The sequence below is a fragment of the Pongo pygmaeus genome, chromosome 7, assembly GCF_028885625.2.
Source record: "Pongo pygmaeus isolate AG05252 chromosome 7, NHGRI_mPonPyg2-v2.0_pri, whole genome shotgun sequence".
Classification (NCBI taxonomy): Eukaryota; Metazoa; Chordata; class Mammalia; order Primates; family Hominidae; genus Pongo; species Pongo pygmaeus.
Genome location: NC_072380.2, coordinates 84,213,011 through 84,236,374, shown reverse-complemented (window position 1 = coordinate 84,236,374; position 23,364 = coordinate 84,213,011). Strand labels below are relative to the sequence as shown.

Sequence of the window (23,364 nt, the reverse complement as noted above, 5' to 3'; positions counted from 1 at the left end):
ATATGCAGAAATAAATAATAATACCAATATAATTGAATAAAATTTCCCAAAGCCAAAGAAAGATAATTACTGGATTGAAATGATATTTCCCGATAATTGTTTTAGAGTACAGAACAAGGTAAACAATAGAAAATCTTTACTGAGTTGCATAGTGGTGATATTTCAGAACACCAAGAAGAAATATAACAATTCTAAAAGATTTTAAAGAGAAAATAAAATAACTTATAAACAAATGAATTAGAAACAGATTGATATGACACTTTATCTGCAAAATTGATATTAAGAAGTAACATCAAAATCTTCCAATTTCTGGAGAAAACAACTTTGAAAGAATTTTGTATTTATTTAAACAATTATTCAATAGGAAGCCAAAATAAGGACAGTTTCATTACAGTAAAAGTTAAAAGAAATTTTAGTACCAACATACCACCTCTGGAAGAATTATGTGTGTATAGAATGCAGAAAAACTAATTTGAATACAAGACGAAGAATGATAAAAAGTACAGAATGTATAAATATGGATGGGAGAAGTGATAAAGGAAGACCTAAACTTATTATACTCTAAATGAGGAAGATATAGATAATCATTAACTCTTGAGTTTGATAAAAATCTTAAGCTTAAGTGTGATTGTTAAAATTAAGGAAAATCATAAGAAAAAGTAGAATGTGCAAGGGCCTGGCACGGTGGCTCACGCCTGTAATCCTAGCACTTTGGGAGACTGAGGCGGGGGGATCACGAGATCAGGAGATCGAGACCATCCTGGCTAACACGGTGAAACCCCATCTCTACCAAAAATACAAAAAAATTAGCTGAGCGTGGTGGCCAATGCCTGTAATCCCAGCTACTCGGGAAGCTGAGGCAGGAGAATTGCTTGAACCCGGGAGGCAGAGGTTGCGGTGAGCCGAGATCATGCCATTGCACTCCAGCCTGGGCGACAGAGCAAGACTCTGTCTCAAAAAAAATAAAATAAAAAGTAGAATGTTCATTCCCCAAATCAGTAAAGGTTAAAAGAAAATGCACAAGGTGAACCTAACCAGGAAGAGGAAATAAAACAATAAAAAAGAAAACAGGAAAATTTTTAAGTCATATAAAAAGAACAAGTGCAAATGTATCCATGATCACAATCAATATAAATAAACTAAACTTCCCAATTAAAAAGAAGATTGGGTTAAAAACAAAATAAAACCAACTCTAAGCTGCTTGCATGCGACACATCTAAAGGGAAAAAAAGTACAGATAAATGTTGAAACTAAAAAATAGAAAAATACGTTAGAAAAATAGTAACAAAGAGAAAGATAGTAAGGCAGTGTTAATATCTAGTAAAAATGAAATTCAAGTATAAAAAAATTAAAGAAGATAAATATATATTTCATATTGATTAGAATTCAAGGTATAAATTTACCACCATTGTTATGAACATTTCTGTACTAAAAACATAGTTTATAAGTATATAAATAAATAACTGATTATATACATGACTAAACTGTCAATTCCACAACTGTGGTGGAATCCCTTACCATACACGTTTGCATATCAAGTAAATGAAAAATAATGAGGTAGAAGACTTGACGAACAATTGATAAGATTTAGTTAATGTATTTATATAAAATGTTATATTAAAACTACTACCTCAATGGAACTTCAGCCATATATTAGGCGATACAATCTCAACAAATGTTTAAAAAGTGTAGGCAATATAAGATAACTGAGCACTATCAATAAAATCACAAACTAACAAGAAAAAGTTGGTTTTAAAAAGTCCCTAGCCATTGAAAATTTAAAGCATTATTTTCAATGTTTGCATTGAAAAGGAAATTAGAATTCAAATGTTAGAGTTAGTAAGAAATAACTTTTAAAAGCATGCTTTTTCAACACTGATGAGACAACAAAAGTGATTCTCAAATAAAATTTTATCACTGGCCAGGCGCTGTTGTCACGCTTGTAATCAGCACTTTGGGAGGCTGAGGCGGGCAGATCACGAGGTCGGGAGTTCCAGACCAGCCTGGCCAACACAGTGAAACCCCGTCTGTCCTAAAAATACAAAAATCAGCTGGGTGTGGCGGCAGGTGACTGTAATCCCAGCTACTCAGAAGACTGAGGCAGGAGAATTGCTTGAACCAGGGAGGCAGAGGTTGCAGTGAGCCAAGATCGTGCCACTGCACTCCAGCCTGGGCGACAGAGCTAGACTCTGTCTCAAAAAAAAAAAAAAAAAATTATCATTTTAAGTGCACGTATAAAATAATTTAAAATGGACAAAATAAATAAACTAAGATAATTTTTAGAAAAACTTCAAAATCAATTCTCAAATAATTTCACATGAAAAAGAAGCTAAATAGGAAGGATAAAAGCAGAAAACATTTCATAAGAAACAAAAAAACAGAAAATATGATTGCTAAAACCAAAAGTTGTTTCTTTAAAAAATCAAATCTCTAAGAAATAAAAAAAATCTTATGAATTACAAATAAACATTAGAAGCAAGAGAGTGGGAACCACAGATATAGTGAAGATTTAGAAATTTATGAGGATACTATGAATCCCAATACATTTTTTAAAATGTTTATGAAATGGATTATTTTCAAGGAAATTAAAAATTGATAAATTTAACTCAAGAAGACAGAAAATCTAAATAGACAATAACTATACAAAAATAAAAAATACAGTCAAATGTTGGGCCCTAAAATACATCATATTTTAATAGTATCATAGGTGAGTACTTCCAAAACTAAAATATATTATAACATAAACAGTTCTGCAGCCTAATGAAATTCCAGATTGAAATAAAATTTAAAATGACTGAAAGAATAAGAAGCAGATATGTTCATCTATAGAAATTTGTCAACTTTCATCTCTGTGACTATGATTATATGTTCAGCTCTTTTAACTGGTACCCAGCTTTCAACTCACTGAACAACAATAAAAAAGCGATTATTTTACTTAAGAAATACACATTCATGTAGATAATGACCCTAAGAATTCAGGATAAAAACTAAAATTTAAATTAAAAATATCTGAATAGAAATAGGAGTAGATACAAACCACATGGGAAACAGATTCTACAGTTTAAGTCTGAGAAAGTTACAGAAGAATGTTTATTTATTTATTTATTTATTTTTTGAGACGGTCTCGCTCTGTCACCCCAGCTGGAGTGCAGTGGCACTATCTTGGCTCACTGCAAGCTCCACCTCCCAGGTTCATGCCATTCTCCTGCCTCAGCCTCCTGAGTAGCTGGAACTACAGGCGCCTGCCACCACGCCCAGCTAATTTTTTTTTTTTTTTTTGTATTTTTAGTAGAGATGGGGTTTTACCATGTTAGCCAGGATGGTCTCGATCTCCTGACCTCGTGATCCACCTGCCTCCACCTCCCAAGGTGCTGGGATTACAGGTGTGAGCCACCGGGCCCGGCCAGAAAAAATTTAAAAAAATTAATCAAAACCTAGAGTTGCTATGATATTCATCTAAAATGTCCACTTATAAACCAAAATGTTATAAGACAAGCAAAGAAACAAGTCAGTGTAGCCCATACTCAGAAAGAGGAAAAAAGCAACAAATAGAAACTAATTCTGTTTGAACATAGATGTTAGATTTAGCAGTTAAGAATTTCAAATCAGCTAATATAAAGATGTTGAATGTAAAGAAAACATTTTCAAAGAATTAAAGGAAAATATGTTGAGAATGATAAAACAACAAGGGAATTTTAATAAATATAAACTAAAACCAAAAAGAAACAAATGAACATTCTAGAGTTGAAAAGACAATAATATAAATGAAAAATTTATGAGTAGGCTTAATAGCAGATTTGGGAACAATGAAGAAGTAGTAAACTTGAAGACAGATCAATAAAAATTAATCTAAAGCAGAGATAAAAAAGACTAAAAATATTGAACAGAAACATGGACAACATTAAGTTTACCAGCATACACATAATGGAAGTCCCAAAAAGAAAAGAGGAAAAGAAAGGAGAAGAAAAATTATTTGAAGAAATTATGACTGAAAACTGTTCAAATTTGGAAAAGAAGTATTAATCTACAAATTCAAGAAGGTCCATGAACACTAAGGAAGTTAAAAACAAAGATGTCAATACGTGGATACCTTAGAGTCAAGTTGCTGAAAGACAGAGAAAAATCTTGAAATTAGGAAGAGAAAAACTACTTATCTCATTGAAAAAAAAAATAAGATAATTTGTTGACTTCTCATTGAAAACAATGGAGGCCAGAAGGCAGTGTAATAACACTCAAAGTGATGAAAGAAATGTATATCAAACAAAACTTCTATATCCAGCAAAAAGTATTCCTTATTTTCCAAGCAGACTTGCCTTATTAGATATTCTAAAAGAAATCCTTCTATTGAAAGAAAATAATAGCAGACAGTAACTCAAATCTATTAGAATAAATGAAGACCACTAGCTATGGTAAATAAATAGGCAAATATAAAAGTCTGTGTGTGTGTATGTGTATACTATTTTCTTTTTTTAATTTCTTTTAAAAATGTGAAATTGTTTTAAAAGAATTATTATAATACACCATTTTAGAGTATATACCATGCATAGATGTATAAATGTATTACATATGACAATAATAATATAAAATGGGAGAGGAAATTGTGATACATTGGAGGAACATTGCCATAGTTTACTGAATTAAACAAGTATTAACCTAAAGTAGACTGTAATAAGTTAAAGATGAACATTGTAATCACTATACTATGAAAATAACCTGAAAACATCTAAACAATCTACCAATGAATTAAAATGGTATGTTAAGACAATTGTTGGATACAAAAGAAGGCAGTAGAGAAAAAACAGAGTGAAAGAAAAATACATGATACAAACAAATATTAAAATGGCAGTTCCATATCAATAATCATATTAAATGTCAATGATATAATGAGTAAATATTGTAATTAAAATGGAGAGACTGTCAACCTGTATAAAAGAGAAAGATTCAACTATATGTTATTTATAAGAAACAGTTTAAAAACAAATAGATTAAAATTAACAGGATGGAAAAAGATCTGCCATATGAATGGTAAGCATAAGTGATCTGGCATGACAATATCAGATAAAATAGACTTTAAAATAAGAAATATTACTAAAGACCATAAAGGAAATTTCATAATGATAAAAAGGAAAATATAGTGGGAAGACAATAATTATAAGTATGCATGCATCTAAGAACAGAGACACTCACTCAATGGAGTATAATTCCTGACAGAATTGTGAGAAGAAATAGACAATTTAACAATTATAATTTGATATTTTAATATTCTCAGTAACTGATAATAAATAGAAAATCACTAAGAATATAGAAAACTTGAGCAACATGATCACCGAAGTATACCCAATAACATACTCAGAAACTTTGCCAAATGATAGCGGAATATACATTATTTTCAAGTGTATGTAGAACAGTCTACAAGATAGACCATATGCTAGGCATAAAATGTTTCAACAATTCTACATTTGAATTTACATGGATTGAAACAATACAAAGTATGTTCTCTGACCATAAACAGGGTGAAATGAATATCAACAACAGAAATAAATTTGGGAAAATCCCACATACTTGAAAATTAAGCAACAGAGTTCCAAAAGTAATTTGTGAGCCAAAGAAGAAACCAGAACTGAAAACATGCCAAATCAAAATTTATGAAATGCAGCTACTCTAAAGTTGAGCAAGTATTTTGTATCTTTAAATAATTATATTAGAAGAAAGATCCAAAATCAAAAACTGAATGTTCTACCTCAAAAAGGTAAAGGAAGAAGAGCAAATTGAACCCAAATAATTAGAAAGAAAAATTAAAGAGATAAAAAAATGAAACAAAAGTAGCGAAACAATAGAGAAAATCAATAAAATCAAAAGTTGGTTCTTTGAAAAACAATCAACAAAACTGATAAACTTTTAGCTAGGAAAGAGAGACTACATGAATGGCAAAACACAGGAATGAAAGAAGGGGCATTATTACACACCCTACAAGAAACTGATTGACTAAATTGATTGTAAGGAATTCTATGAACGACTTTGTGCCAATAAACACATAGACAACTTAGATTAAATGGATAAACTTCTCAACAAATTACCAAAATTTACTCAAGCAAAAATATTAAATCAAAATAGCTCTATAAAAGATAAAAATTGAATTAGTAATTAAATATCTTCCCAAAGGCCTGCACTGATGAATTCTATTAAACCTTTAAAAAGATAATACCAATATTATACAAACTACTTCAGAAAATAGAAGACAACAGTTTTAAACTTATTCAGGGAGGCGACTACTATACTGATAGCAAAGCTATACAAAGATATCACAAAAAGAGACAACTACAGATCAATATTCTTCACGAGCCTAAACACAGAATCTTTGACAAAATATTAGCAACCTGAACCTAGTAACATATGAAAAGGTTGGTTTAATATTAGAATATCTATCTATTAATATAAAATAATATAAGTGAGAAAAAACACATGATCATCTCAATAGTTGTCGAGACAGTATCAGACAAAATTCAACACCCACTCTTCATAAAAACAAAGAATAAAAATATTTTCCTCAACCTGATAATAGATATCTATGAAAATCCTACTTTAACGTCATATTTAACATTGAAAGATATTGCTTTCCCCCTAAGATTGGGAAAGAGGTAAGGATATCCACTCTCTCCTCTTCTATTCCACAATGTCCTAGAGCTTCTAATCAGTGATTGAGGTGGAAAAAAAATTAAAGGCATGCAATTGCAAAAGGAAGAAGCAAACTGTCTTTATTAGCATTGTCTTATATGTTTAAGATTCTAAAAAGTCTCTTAAAAATCTACTAGAATTAATAAGCAAAGTTAGTAATACTGTAGAAAACAAGATCATTTTGAAAATTCAATTGTATTTATATAAACAACAAATCATCTGATGGTAAAATTAAGAAAATCATTTCATTTAAAATAGCTTAAAATTAATAAAATCCTTAGGAATACATTTAACCAAAAATATGCATGAACTGTACATGGAAAACTACAAAGCACTGCTGAGAGAATCAAGACAGATCTATATAAATTGAAAATATACCATGTTTATGGATCAGAAGACTCAGTATTTTAAAAATGGCCCTTCCCACCAAATCAATCTATAGACTAAATGCAACAGGCATACCCAGAAACAATGCTTCATCAGCCATCAAGGCATCCTTCCATCTAGTCAAGTTGACACCTAATATTACCCATCTGACAAGAGATTAATAACCTGAATATAGAAGTCAAGACCATGTGGTATTGGCTTAAATATAGAGATATTAATCAATGGAAGAAGATAGGGGTCTAGAAACAAACTCTTAGATTTGTAGTCAATTGATTTTTGACAATGGTTTGAAGGCAATCCTATGAGGGATGTATAGTTTTTTAACAACTAGTAACAGCTGTATATCCATATGCAATAAAAATGAACTTAGACCTCTACCCCACAACCTGAACAAAAAATTAACTCAAAATTGATCTAGTTAAGGGCTAACACTTCTAGAAGAAAATACTGAAGAGAAGCTTTTTAATTTTGCGTTGGTAAAAGTTTCTATATATGGCACCCAAAACACAATATAGGAAATTAACAAATTAGTCTTTTATCAGAATTAAAAGTTTTGCTTTTCAAAAGGCACTATTAAGAAAATAAAGAGTAATAAGAGCTTCTGAAAAAACTTTGCAAATTATTTATCTGATTAAAGAGTCATATTTAGAATAAAGAACTCTTACAACTTAATAGTAAGAAGACAATGCAATTTAAAAAGAGGCAAAAGAATTTAATAAACATTTCATCAAGAAAATATATGAATGAATAATAAGACATGATAATATGGACAATATCATTAGCCATTAGGGAAATGCTAATTAGAGACTCAATGGTATATACCACTAGAATGACCATAATGAAAAAGCTTGACAATACTAAGTTTTGTGAGGCTATGGAGTAAGTAGAATCCTCATACACTGCTGGAGGCCATTTAAAATGGTACATCCACTTTGGAAGGCAATTTGGCAGTTTCATACAAAGCTAAACACATACTTATCACATTACTCAGCAAGTCCACTACTAGGTATCTATCGAAACAAGAGAAATAAAAATGTATGTCCACAGATTTGTACGAAAATGTTCAGAGCAGCATTATTTATAATGGACCCAAACTGGAAATAATTCAAATGTCTACCAACTGGTAAATGGGTAAAGAAAACATGGTATATCCATACAATGGAATACTATTGATCAATAAAAAGGAAGAAACTACTGATACATAGTACAATGTGGGTTAATCTCTAGTGTATTATACTAAGCAAAAGAAGCCAGATACTAAATATTACATAGTGTATGACTCCACGTATCTGAAATTTCTAGAGAAGGCTAAACTGTAGAGATAGAAAGTATGCTCCAAAGACAGATCGAAGGTTGCTTGGGGGTCTGGGTGGGGGAGGGAATTACTGCATCTGGGTCTAAGGAAACTTTTTGGACTGATGGAGATATTCTAAAACTGGATTGTGGAGATAGTTGTATAAATTTACTACAAGTCATCAAACTGTGCACTTTCCATGGGTGCATTTTATGTTTTTTTCATAAAAGATGCTATTTTCCTTAGCAGGTATATTGGGCCCCTTTTCATTAATAATATATCTGGATTAGTGACTTTAAAAATAAATGTTTTTATAATTAATTTATAAACAAAACATTTTTAAATTTAAGGAACAAAATAATTAAGGAGAATCTTGGTAATTTAGATTTTTTTCATAAAATGTTATTGAACAATATGTGCATATAACTATATTTTCCTTGATAATTTAAATAAAATTATTTATTATTATTACTTTTCATTTTCTTGAATAAGGTCCTGTGTAATGTCAAACTGTAATTTGATAATAAAAATTACCTTCAGAAAATTTCTAGGAAGGTTTCTTTTCTCTAATAATTATCATTTTAAAAGTATAATTGATATAAAAAGCTTGCACATTACTGCTATTCATCAATAAACTTCAAATGAAATAAGATCCTGATTGTAAATAGCTAGATACCATCTTGTTCCTGTTTACATTTTGCATTTTAAGACCAAGATTTGCAATTAATCTTGCAATTAGAGGAAGTTGCCCTGCCTGTCTATGAAAAAGATATTTTTGATGGGTAGGAAATAATTTAGTGATTAAGAAGAAACAGTCATGGGAATTCCTGAGAGGTCTTAGGAAGACACTGCCTGAAAAATGGCTAAAATGAACAAGACCCCCATAATATTTTTTAAAAATTAAACTATCTTTTAATCTCTTTGCTTTTATAAGCAGAAAGCAGGAAAAAATTCATATCTATAATATTAACCAACTGTATTTTTCAGTGTTAAAGACAGAGAAGAAAAATTAAAAAGAATACATGCTTTGGAGAATGTCAGTGGGGTAGAGAAGCAAGAATGCAGACTCCAGGGGATATTACAAAGGAGGGGTGCTGTTGGCCTGGAGCCACCCTTCTCCCAGAATTCCCCTCAACCATCCATTGCTGGAGTTCCCTGCACTGGCCCACGCGGCCCCCCCACCACCCCCATCACCCGGTCTCTTGGGGCCGACAGGGCCATCTGATGCTTGCTACCATGACATGCCCATTGCCCCAGCTTCCAAAATGACCACTTCGAACATCCTCTTTATTCAGTTTTTGCCTTAGTGACCCTTTCCAGCTAAGTGTTATGAGAAAAGCAATCGATCAAAATAATCAATGATAAAAAACAAAAAGTCTTAATATTCCTATGAGGCATTTCCATTTTAAAACATTAAACTGGTATATGGAAAATATCAGGTAGGCAGCAATGGCTCAATGAGAGTTATTCTTTTTACCCAACCCTTGGATTCTTTTCTTTATTGGTTTCTCCAAATGCATTACCTCCTTCAACTAAATCATAGCAAGCTGTGCAACTGATTCTTATCTTGCACACCCTGAACACAGATGCTGATGGGAAAAGAGTGCAAACGTGAAGTTGAACACCTGTATCCTCCAGCAAGCCATACTCATGGACTCATGATGTGGTTAAGTTCAATATTATCCTTCCAAGGAATTCCACTCCAGGGGTGGAATTGATGGCAACCTGCCATATCCATTGGAAGATTTAGGGGGACCTTTCATGGTTCCTCAACATCGTCATGTCCACTCTGCCTAGCCCTAAGCTCAGCCCACCATAGCCCCTAGGTCAGACAGTCCACAAACCGTTACTGAGTGTACCTCTATGCCAGGTCCTGGATCCACGGGGGTCTTGTGTTAAGTGCTGGAGATGAGCAGGTGAATATGACAATTCAGGGCTTTCAGGAAGCACAGTCTGTCAAAGCAAAAGACTGTCAAAGCTACATTCTGTCCTGTGCAAGGTATAATCAGCCTTAGAAAGGTTTCTTGCTTTCTAGCCTTGTAAACTTGAACTTACCGGCAACAGTTTCAGAGACTCCCTTGTCTGTACGTAAAAGTAGAACCAGCCTCTTCGATTGAGACACTTCGATTGACACTTAATGAAGAGCAGTCCTATAAATATAAGTCTCTCAAACAAAGCTGGGGGCAAACAAACTTGCACCAGTCAGCAGTGGCTTACGTTTAACCTGACCTTTTTATTAACTACCCTTAAACACCAAAGCGTGAGGGGGATCACTATTATTATCCACAGGAAATGAGACCTGATATTCACAGGGACTTAATGTAGTCCCTCAAACCAGTGCTAGGATGTAGCTATTGTCCCAAATGTTTGGAATGAGAAGTTTGGTTAAAAACTTTATTTCCAAATCAAAGAGGCCCCCAGAAGAAGGTGCACGTGGTGGGAAACACAGGTCAGTAGGATTTTAGTTAGAAAAAACTCCTGAAAACTAAAAATCTTTCCAATGTACCCAGTCATTCCCTCTCCCTCTCTCTTTACACCCCCCCCCCAACACACACACACACACACATACATACACACACTCACATACACGGTTGGGGGGCAGGGCAAGGGGGCTCTTAGTTTGTTTATTATAACAAATTCGCTGCATCCACCCCGACCTGACACGCTTGACTCTGTCAGTGCGCTGCTGCAGCTGCAGGACAGCGGGACGAGCGAGTCACTTTGTCCCTGAAGGGGCGAGTCCAAGGCAGACGCGTCGCCGCCTCCCTCTTTGCGAAGGAGGTCTGCGTTTCTACCTCCTCTCCGCGCCCCGCCTGCTTCCTGCTCTACAAAAGTAGCGCGGGCCTGAGAACTCCTTCCTGAAGTTCTCCAGGGCTCCTGCAGAGAGACTTTTTCGCTGCCTGTGAGCTGCAGCGCCGGAGAGCTCGGGGTCGCGCGGACCCCAGCGCCTGGCTGGCTGACAGCGCTCTCTCGCCCCAGGTGTCCGCGCTCGTGGTGAGCAGCTGCACCAGGTGACGTCCGGGGTGGGGTCAATGAAGCGCAGCCTGAGGAAAATGTGGCGCCCTGGAGAAAAGAAGGAGCCCCAAGGCGTTGTCTATGAGGATGTGCCGGACGACACGGAGGATTGCAAGGAATCGCTTAAGGTACCCTGGGGGATCGAGGGTCTGGAGGGGTTCCGACGTGCGGGCGGGGGTCGGCTGGAGGTTTCCTTGCGGGCAGCCCTTGGTTTGGAGAAAGCGTGGGGGTTGCAAGCTTTGGGGTGTGTGCACAATCCAAGAGGTGACCCTACTAATGACGCGCCCACACAGCGCCTGCTTTATCTATTTTGTTTGCTTGTTTGTCCAACCGAATTCTTGCTCCTGGACGGGCAACTGCAGTCCAGGGAAACCTACTCAAAAATACCTGTATCATCTGGCACAAGATCGGGCAGCTGCCTAAAATCAGGACAATTTGGAATGTGTGCCGTTTCACTTGGACCTTTTCGTAGATTTTGTTTAGAACCAAACAGCCGAATGACTGTATCTGGTAGTCGTTGGATAACTATTTAAGAGTTTTAGGGGTTGAGAAGCCTTCTGGTCTAACAGAGTGAAACAGATAAACCAATTGTCTGCACATAAAGCGTTGCAGAAAGTGTCCCAATAAAACGGAGGCAGGAGTGGCAAATTCCTTCTCCAGGGGGTAGGGGCTTCAGGAAACGCTGTGGAGGAGGTGACCTTTTGAAGATGGGTGGGTGACCTGAGGTTCTAGGATGGGCACTGCTCTTACTTATGCAGTTCTCGGACCTAAAGGCAGCACTAGCTACTACCTGATGGCGTTGTCTAAGGGATGAAGGCTGTTGGGTGCTCAGAGCCCACCACTGGATTTCATCAGATTGTCAGCAGGAGAAAGGGGCTCTTTTAAAATGTTGAGACATCATTAAAAAGGTCTCTCCAAACCCTCATCACAAATCTCTTTCGACGGTGGGACCATGTTAACAGTTTCTTAAGTATTTTCCAGGTTTAAAAAAATGCTTACACAAAAACACACATGCTAATAGATCTTGTTTTATTGCAAAGTTAAGAACTCACAGATTTCCACTCTGATTTACTCACAAAATGTATTTTAGAATACATTTCAAATTGGCACTTGTAGATTTACCTCACTGTTTTTACCAGCTTCATAATATTCCACTGTATGGCTAGATCATGATTTATTTAACCAGTCTTGCACTGATGGACACTTAAGCTGTTTTGTGTTTGCTTTGTTTTGCTGTTACACACCTGACAGAGTATGTCTGTGAGTGTAGATGTGACTTCTCTGTCTGTCTGTACCTTGATACCTTTATGGATATGTCTGTATGTCAAAGTCCTAGCAGGGTCAAGAGGTATGTACAGCTTTAATTTTGGTAGAAATTGACAAATTGCTCTCTAAACACGTTGCAGGAATTGGCACTATTGCCAATTGTGTGTGAGTCAGGCATGTATAGTTAATCACACACACCAAGTAGCCAGGCCTCCCAAAGTGAGTCTGTTGACATGTCAAGTTTGGCCACAGACATTTTTTGTCCTTCTTAATGTTAGCATGATAACTGTGGTCTTTTGGCTTACTCCAGAGAACTGAGTCATGAATAGATTTCAACCACTAGAATAGTATCTTTACAGTTAATATGGTACAGGAAGAAATTTTAAATTTCTAAAATCACCCATGTGGTTTTATTTTCTAGAGTTATTTGCGGAAGGATTTCTTAGCAGTGAGTGTCAAAATTGTCTTCATGTTTCTAATTGTCTTTATTTAGATTTATCGCCTACATAGAGCAACTTATGTTTTTTAAGCCTTTTAGAAGCTACATTCGAGTTTGTAGATTGAGGGATTATATATTTTATTTCATTTACTGTGGTACTTCCATATCATTTTGTAAAAGTCTCAGTGGTTGGACTCATGACAAACATATATAACACTGTGAAGGGTTTTTTAACCTCTAGAGGTTTTTTTGGTGGTTTCCTGATTTAAAGGTAAAGCTGTATAACATATTTTCTCCAGCACATACACAGCATGTCAGAAACACTAACAAAACTGAAGGATCACAGAAAACTTACAAGATGAGAAATGTGGACAAAGAACCATTGGACTGATGCTTTTAGCCTTTTCCAATTATTTTCTTTCAAGATAGTGAATAGTTTAGCATTTGACTTTCCATTTGTTTTCTCTCACCTTAGTTTCCAACCTTTTGGCCACATTGCTACTTATATGTATTTCATTAAAGCAACCTAAAACAGATGTATTTGATATCACTGTTTTAAAGGGTTTAGTTAGAATTAGCTTATCTAAAAGTGATCTAGTCTATTATGTTCTGAATCTAATCATATAGTTCAGATTCCAAAGGAATCTGAAGTGACCCTGTGACGACATGAAACTACATTAAATGAATATGTAACTCATCTAAATGACATCCTTGGCTTACTTTCAGAATTTTAAAAAATCTCTTCAAAGCCTGACAATGTCAGGTACTGATTGAGATGATCTAGTACATCTGATATGCTCATGTAAAGTATTTAGATGCTGTTTTGTCATTGTGAATTCAATAGTGCCTTGGGAGCATCTGAACCTAGTACTCCCTCTAAAGAGTGTGGAATTGGGTTTGTGTTGACAGCACATCACTGAACAGACATCCTAAACTGCTCTTTCTGGCACTAGGGAGTGGGCAGTATAATCCCTTTATTACGCGAAGAGCAAAGAGCATATCAAATTCAAGTACCAAAATGGTTCCAAATAGATTTAGGTCAACACTTTCTTTGATAGGATGAGACATGGAAAAAGACCCTATTTCTGCAAGAAGCCCATTTTAAATTTATTACTGAATATGTGTAAATTTGGAAGTGGTTGGATGCTCATTGTCATATCCTGTAGTCACTAAAGTTATATGTAGCTTATATGGAATTGAATTTTTTTTTAGTTAAAAAGTAACACATCTCAATTTAAGAGACTACCATAGAAGAGTGACTTGTTAGGTACTATTCTGTAATAACAGAAGCAAAAACTAAAGTTCAAAAATTTAAGAAATTAAGTTTTATTATTCTACCCTGACATTTGCTGAATAAATCCTAATATTCTAAATCCTTTCTTAGTTATATTAAAGATACATTAAATACCTTAATACTTCATTTTCATTGATAGCTTTTCTTTTCAATAGTGAGAAATGCTCTAGTTATCCTTAAAATAACAAACTGGAGTTTGGACATATATTATCATGTGACATATGTGACTAGTTTCAGTCAATGGTAGAATTAAAGCAAGTATCTGAATCATTTGTTCAGGGAAGATTTCTGCATTTCCTTCACAACAAGGAAGAACGGCCTTTATTTCTAAGCATATATGAACGAGTTCATGATAAAAAAATTTATTTCATATATTGATCAATCTTGGGGCATTTTCTCAAACCTTCTTTGTGTCCGTAAACATTTTGTGTATTTCAATAAAAATATTTACCTCATTATAAGCATGATAGATAGTTTTGGATGATAATAAGTTCTTTCAGGCTATAAAATGATTATAGCCATAAGTTTTGCGTATGCTTGTTTGGTATAACGGTGTTTAAATACCTCTAGGTGGTTTTTGAAGGAAGTGCATATGGATTACAAAACTTTAATAAGCAAAAGAAATTAAAAAGATGTGACGATATGGACACATTCTTCTTGCATTACGCTGCAGCAGAAGGCCAAATTGAGCTAATGGAGAAGATCACCAGAGATTCCTCTTTGGAAGGTAACAAAATATTACAACGTATCTTCCAGAAATCATTCATCCCATTCAATTAACTAGAAAGAATGGAATGAAGTGATTTTTAAGGGTAATTAGTGCCAATTATAAAGAGCCTATATATTTCACTTAGAATTGTGGGTTTTCCTACACACCAGCACTCCTCAACTTCTTCTACTACAATACTGCAAAGCATATTACAGAGATCTAGGACACCTCACAACAAGCACAGACTTCATTTGAATTTTTAGATAGATTGTAAGAATGCATGTACATTTTGTGTACTCTTTTATACTATTTCCACTGAGGTTATTTTACGTTTAAATTATCATCATTAAATAAAATTGACACCTCAAGAAGGTGTACCATACTCCCACAGTGATGTTTTCCAGATGCCAGCCTTGTACACTCTACCTTGTTTAAGAAATTCAACTGCAGGCAATGAAGGAGGTGGATACAACAGAGATGAAGGCAGTGAAGTGGTGTGATAAGACCTTTGCTATATAAGATAATTCTGACAATATTGTGGAAGATGGATTAGAAGTGGAAGCCGCTAAAAAGCTATTTTGGTAGTAAAGAGAGGATAAGAGTTCACCAGGGTTGTGAGGCTACAAAAAGGAGACAGCGAGAGGTTCAAGAGATATTGGTGTGTAAAGTCAATAGTGCTCGACAGCAGAATAAATGGGAAGAGAAAGGGGCAGGAAGTTAGAACTGACTTTGAAATTCTTAAATTTAGGAGATTAGGCTAATAATATAATCATCCCCCAAAAGGAGGAATATGAGAAAACAGAAAGGAAGTGAGTGTGAAGGTGTGAGATTTGGTCACAGTGAGTTTGAAAGGCCCAGGGGACATCCACTTGGAAATATCCAGCACACAACAGAAATGTAGAAGGAAAGGGGCTGTCCTACAGGAGCGTGATTGCATAGGAAGTCACTGAGACAGTGGAAATGTGTGAAAATCCTTTAGGGGATCACAAAATTGCTAGCAAAGGTAGCTAAGAGTAGAGTACAAACATCAAGAGACAGATGGAAGAGGAAAAGCCAGAAAAAGATGAAGATAGTGAAAATACACATGCCATGGGAGAAGTTATGGGGATAGAAGAGTTAGAAGGAGCCCTTGCCACAAAGAGAACAAGTAGGAAGGAGATCCCGATAAAGCCCCTACATTAGAAGGGTCCAGTGACCTCTATAAAAATAAAAATGATTTCTGAAAAGTGATGAGAATAAAAACCAAATTCAAGTTATTTAATTAGTGATTGGGAGTTTGTAAGTATAGATCCCTGTTTAAGTTTGGTGCCAAATGGAATGATGAATGGAGTGATTCTTCTTGATCAAACAGAATGGTCAAGAGATGTGTGTGTGTGGGTGTGTACATGCATGTGTGTGTGTATTGTTTAGAATGAAACACTTAGACGAATGAAAGGAAATAGTGGAGAGACACATTTTAAAAAGGAGAGAAACAGAAAACATGGCTATATGGTTCCAAGTACCATGTACCATAGATGGTCTCTAAATCATATTTATGAGCAAATACTTTTTCTCCTTTCCTGGACATAAAGATATACTGCCACCAATTTACAAGGTTGATAAAGCAGACAGCCGTGTCTATTTTAGAATAGCTATAGGACTTTGCATGATGAAAAGACATATTACTTATATGCTGAGCTCACAGGGTACATAGTACCATATATGCTATTGTAGAAATACATGGAAACCACTTGTGGCATTAGGGGCTCAAGCTCAAATTCTAGTCTTGTGGTTTATTAGTGGTGTGTCTTTTTTCTCATTAACATTTTTTGAACCATTGCTACAGGCCAGGCACTCTGCTGTGATCTTTAAAGACATGATTTAGTATTATTGTCCCAGAAACATTGCAACATCGCAAGGTCTCTCCCTCTCTCTCTCATTCTCTTCTCTCTCTCTCTCTCCGTGTGTGTGTGTGTAGGTGTATGAATATATGTTTTTTTAAATTTTTTTTTACCAAGTTTGAATACAAGAAAGCTGAGGTTCAGAGAAGTATGGTAACTTTCATACTTCCTTACTAGCTCTGTGATGTTGGCAAGACTTTTAACCTTTCTGGACCTCAATATCTTCCACCTTCTGTAAATCTGTCATGGTGTTACTTTGCAGGCTATTGGAGACTTGAATGAAATAATGGTCATGTGAACTTAGCAGAGTGCCTGGGATATAGTTCTTGCTTTTATATAATCCCAATATTTTATTACAATCCCAAAACTCATATAGATAAAAACATATGGCAATAGGAGGATCTATTTCTTATTAATGCTACCTATAGAAATTTAACTCAATTCATAAAGTCAGTCTCATGCTTCTATATATTCCCACTAGGTGCCCATTAAATGTTTCATTAGAACTGAAGCTGTGTTTTTAGTTTCCATAAAAAGATGCGGCTGATTTCATTCGCACTTGGCACTGAGTTTTATAGTGGATAGGCACTCAGGAGGTGTTGAATACAGTCTAAGCAAAATTTAATCCATATTTTGGTTTCTTTTTCTAGTGCTGCATGAAATGGATGATTATGGAAATACCCCTCTGCATTGTGCTGTAGAAAGAAACCAGATTGAAAGCGTTAAGTTTCTTCTCAGCAGAGGAGCAAACCCAAACCTCCGAAACTTCAACATGATGGCGCCTCTCCACATAGCTGTGCAGGGCATGAACAATGAAGTGATGAAGGTAAGGCTACTGGCCGGTTCCAAAGGGCCTGACCGGCGGTGCAGGTGCTGGGACCCAGATCCAGCTCTCTCTGCTTGAACCAGGATGAGTAACTTCTAAGCTTCCATGGCAAACAAAATGCAATTATTACATTTGCTTTACTTCTCATTAACTAATGATGATGATGATGATGAGTTTTGACTTTATTGAATAGTTCTTATTTACCGGGCATTTTCGTGAGAGCTTTGTGTGTGTTTGTTTATTAAATTCTCATCAAGCAAACCCACTATGAAGTAATTCTACTAGTATTCTTATTTCATAGCTGAGTACACTGAGGTGCCAAAAGAATTTGAATAACTTGCCTAACATCACACCACAAGTAAAAATGCTACACTAAGGAATTTATTTTCATCTTTATGTTTTCAGGTTTAGGCTTTATCACTTTTACCTGACTGATTTAATGACTAAAAAGAGGAAGGTAATGAGAGACTCAGTGAAAACAGAAAACATAATTATGATTCGCTATTTTTGTTAGAATGGATGGCCTGTCAGACAAATTAGTTAGCAGAAGACATAAGGATACCACTGGGAAACATCTTATTGGTTTTCAAGGTGTAAGAGTAAGTTCAGTCAAATAGAGGAAACACTGGAAAATTGCTAAAGGGTAAGAATTAGGCCATGGTTTTTAAACTACATCTCAGAGTCTCTCAAACACCCTAGAACACAAACATGCTTAAAGGATGAAGAATGCAATTTACAAAAGGAGCATGTTCCAGAAGTTCATTTCTAAGGTAGGCTATTTGGAACTTATAATAAGTTTTCTGGTAGAAACAATATCCAAAGAGTTCCATGAGTTTCAGGCTCCCTTTAGCCCAAAAATCTTTCTCTCAGCCCTCTGAGACTTTGGCTCCTTTAAGTCTGGCATAAAAGGTGTGAGAGGAGCCACTTTCTGCTTTCCTACTGTACCTTGTATGTGGCTCTATTAAAATTCTTAACACGTGATATTGGAATCAAATGTTCATGTGCTTTTCTTCCCCATTGGCTAATTATCCTTGAGGGAGGAGGTGTGTCTTACTAATTCAAGTATCTCTTATTCCTCTGCACTGTGCTGGTAAATGATGGCTGTTGAATGAATGAATGAATGAGTAAATGGGAGTTCTGGCTGACTGAGAAGGGGAGAGCTGAAGTCTCAGTACCTATGAAATGGGTCAGGGTGGCTCCCTGAAGAGGTTACTAGGAAGTCCTCTGGCAACAAGCTGTTATTTTTTTATTCATTATTCATGAGCCAAGTGCTATTTCTATATCATCTGGGTTGGGCCACTAGTGACTGCAGGGACTCCCGCAGAGATATCAAATATTTCCTCATGGAGCTCTGTGCTCCCTCTGAAGGCTCTTTTCAAGAACACATGCCTATTAACTTAATATTGGCCGTGAAAGTGTGGTTTGGGAATTGAAGGCAGGTAACTGTTGAAAGACTATTGTTAATTAGAAAGCAGAAATCTCCAGACCAACAAATACAGAAAGGTAGGTATCACATAGAAATAGAAAATAAAGCTCCTAACTGATTCATAAACTCAGCGATGGACATAAAACAAATTTTCCTGGTGACACCAGGACAAGCAGAAAAATAGAGTTCTAAGTAAAATTGACTCTCCTTTACTTGGTCTTACCAACCACAACTATGTGTAAAAATATTTTCAGACTCCTCTGGTTCACCAGAGATGACAGGAATAGAAGGAGGAGAAGGTGTTTTGGAATGTCTCCCCTTATGCTTGCAAACAGCAATCCTCTCTACCTGCCTCTCCCAGTTATGCCCATGGTCCAGCCTGTACCCACCCAGCCCCTGCCAGTTTAGAAGCTGCTCCATTGACTGCTCCACTGACCTTCCCTCAAATCTTCCTCTGCTGCCTATAATGGTTGTAAAGTAAAAAACTGTCATCCACACATCACTTCAAGTTCTTGCACAATGATTTATGGTATGCATAATATTCCCTGGGACACATTGGCCTAGGGATTAGAGGGTGGTTTTGTTTCTGAGTAGCCTGCAGACCTTAGTCCTTGGGGCTTTAATTCAAAGTATCCAGTTGTTTGAGGCTTTCCAGATTCTCAACCAAGGGACCTGTGGAGGGCTCATCTCCAAACCTTCCAGACTTGCCTGGTCATGACTGAATTTGAAGTAGGTGCACAGTTTAGTTGCTCTCTCTGGGATCCCTGCCACATATAATTTAACACAGCTATACATGTATGACCTATGATTCTAAGAGGGCAAAAAGAGAAAAGCCTCTTCTTGTAGACTTTGGTAGGCTATTTTCTATGTGAATCTAGAGTTTCTTAAGAACAGAATGCGATGATGCCTAAAGTCCATGGAAGGAATCTTATGTTCTTATTTCCCTTAATCCATCAATCATTTCTCCACCTATTCTTATATACTAAAGTCTGAGTTTAATTTTCTTTTATGAGCAGAGCTAATTAATAAACCTAATTCATTTGCTGACACTCACAAGGGATACGTTCTGTTAACAAGAGGCTCTGGTAGGAGGTTGCAAACTTTTTTCAAAGAAGTTAAGGTTTTTAAGAAACAGCTGATTTAATAAATTCTTTTAACATTATTTAATTATAAGGACATGTCATCATTTATCATAGTCTTTCTGCAAGAGGAAAAGCCTCCAGTAGGCCAATTCCAAGATTTGATGAGACATTTACATGAGATAATTTTGTTACATTGAATATAAAAGAAAGACTAGTCAAAGACCTATAGATGCTTGGGCAGTAATCAGATGGCAGTCAACCAGGTGAGGAGGTAACAGGTCTTCAATGAAATTCCATCAGAAAAATTACTTGATCATTTTATCAGGATGCTAATTTCTTACATTGTAGAGAAAGTTTCCATTCCAGGCCAAGTTTGAATTAATTGGGTTACACCACACAAAACTCTGAAGAGAATAGAGTGTCCACTGACATGTCCCAAAATTCTTGCAATCCAGGTAAAAGAAAAATAGCTGGAAGAGAAAAAAAATCCTTTCCTGCCTTTCTCCCTCCCTCCTTCTTTCTCTCTCTTTTACTCTCTTCCTTCTTCCCTACCTCTCTTCCCCCTCCACCATGAGCACTTTCTAATGGCTCCACAAATTTATTTTCCTGAAAATATTAGTTAACATAACTTCACTTAATACAAGTCGGAAGTATTAAGTGAAGCTATGATAACTAGTATCTATAATTCTTATTTTATTTATAATTCCAGAACTCAGTATTGCCTTGATTGTTGTGACGTTGAAATCATGATTATTTCATCTAATGGGGAAATTAATTAGTACCCACAATGTGCAAGATTTTGTGCCAGATTGTGTGAGAGAAGGATGAATAAAAGATAAATAGACATGGTCCCTGGCATTTGAAAACTTAAACTCTAGTGGAAGGCAAGTACCTTATTTGGAAATCTGCAAAAATTTTGACAATTATTCTCCCCTTTTTTTAGGTCTTGCTTGAGCATAGAACTATTGATGTTAATTTGGAAGGAGAAAATGGAAACACAGCTGTGATCATTGCATGCACCACAAATAATAGCGAAGCATTGCAGATTTTGGTCTGTATATTTGTCATATCTGTCTGCTTTCTTTATCTTTTCATGAATATAACATGGATTATTATTATTTACAAAAGCTCTTAAGTTTTTCTCCCTAGAAAAATATAAAATACAAAAACTATGTCAGAAAAAAAGTTGTTCTATGTGTTTTTGTGTATGTACTCCCCCCTTAAGAGGATCTGAGATTGCTTATAGAAGACTAACAGTAAAGCAGTAAAGAAAATTAAGAGAAAATCAAAGTGAAAAGAAAATACAGGCAGGAAAAGTTGAGATGAAGCTGGTGGTCAGGCTAGAATGCAAAATACAAAGTATAATGGCCTGGATGTTATAAAGATGGATCAAATGTATGATTCTGAGCTTCTGAATAGTCAAAGGAAAGATGAATACAGTCAGTTACAGACTTATTGGGCCGATAAGAGAAAAGTCAAAGGAAACACAGCTCCCAAGACCTGAAGAAATTATTGTCATTGGGTCTCAAAAACAGAGCCCTGTATGATGTAATGACAAAGGTTCTTAGCCACATGCCTGAGAGTAGAGCCAGCCTTGTCTCTGGTGAGGCTTCCTGGCGTGGTCCAGTGAAGTGATGGAGTTGCTTGTCTACATGACTTCCTCCTGCTTCTGGCAGTGATCCATCTGAGTGTGCTGTTAGAATGCCGGCAAATAGACTTTTTTCAAATATTCGTTAGTTACTTGTATGTTATCTAGGCCAGCATCTGTATTTTTACCACTTGATTTTGCCCCTTTACCATCTCAGAGAATAAGAAAATGCAATTAAATAATTTAAAAATATTTACCTAATGTTTAAATGTGCCATACAAACATGTTTTAGCACCTTTACTAGATGGACTTAGAGACAGGTACATACTCTAAGCTGTCATGATTGGACCACAAAGAGAATAAATGATAAAGAGAACAAAAATAAGTTAACTAACGCTCAAACCAAGAATTTAGGAAAAGAGCCTTAAATTAACCACAAGAAAATTGGAATAAAGAAAAGTATTGTTGAAAATACTACGGAAAACAATATTTTTTTTTCTTTTATTATTATTATTATTATTATTATACTTTAGGTTTTATGGTACATGTGCGCAATGTGCAGGTAAGTTACATATGTATACATGTGCCATGCTGGTGCGCTGCACCCACCAACTCGTCATCTAGCATTAGGTATATCTCCCAATGCTATCCCTCCCCCCTCCCCCCACCCCACAACAGTCCCCGAAGTGTGATGTTCCCCTTCCTGTGTCCATGTGTTCTCACTGTTCAATTCCCAGCTATGCTGCTATAAAGACACATGCACACGTATGTTTATTGCCGCATTATTCACAATAGCAAAGACTTGGAACCAACCCAAATGTCCAACAATGATAGACTGGATTAAGAAAATGTGGCACATATACACCATGGAATACTATGCAGCCATAAAAAATGATGAGTTCATGTCCTTTGTAGGGACATGGATGAAATTGGAAATCATCATTCTCAGTAAACTATCGCAAGAACAATATTTTTTAAAGTCTGGTTTCCTTGCAAGTTTAATTTATGTGTATACTGTACGATAATATTGTTCAAAAAAGCTTTTACTTAACAATATTCTTTAATAATATTATTTTACAAAGTACATCTTCAATTTCTGGACTCTCTACATATATATATTATACATATATAATTTCTGGACTATTATGTATAGAGTAAACTGATACCTCTAAAAGCTGAGATTACAGGTGGTATTGGCTTCTTCACACTTTTCTACTTTTTCAAAATAATTTTTTGTGGTAATTAGAGGTACTTAAAACTGAAGGCTAATGATTTACAGAGAATGGTAGTTTAAAATGATTGGATCACATAAAAAGGTAATATAACATTCAGTTCTTCTAACATCTTTTTAGTTAAGAAACTTCATTAGTGAAAATATTTGATTATCATGGCTTAACAAGAGTAGTGACACATTCATTTATTAATTTTGCATAAATAAAGGGAAAAGAATCTAGGATATATCACTTTATTTGCATAAGAAACT

The 23,364-nt window shown here is 35.5% G+C and overlaps 1 protein-coding gene across 1 annotated transcript in view; it reads left to right on the top strand.

Annotated features, from left to right (window-relative positions):
• The first annotated feature begins 11,213 nt into the window (after positions 1-11,213).
• The window catches only part of TRPA1 (transient receptor potential cation channel subfamily A member 1), a 54,513-nt gene continuing 42,362 nt past the window's right edge, over positions 11,214-23,364 (top strand). Inside the window, exons 1-4 of the mRNA XM_054499126.1 lie at positions 11,214-11,499; positions 14,941-15,097; positions 17,610-17,785; positions 21,237-21,344. Coding sequence (XP_054355101.1) covers positions 11,389-11,499; positions 14,941-15,097; positions 17,610-17,785; positions 21,237-21,344 — 552 coding nt within the window. The 5' untranslated portion in view covers positions 11,214-11,388. The remainder of the gene's footprint in view (positions 11,500-14,940; positions 15,098-17,609; positions 17,786-21,236; positions 21,345-23,364) is intronic.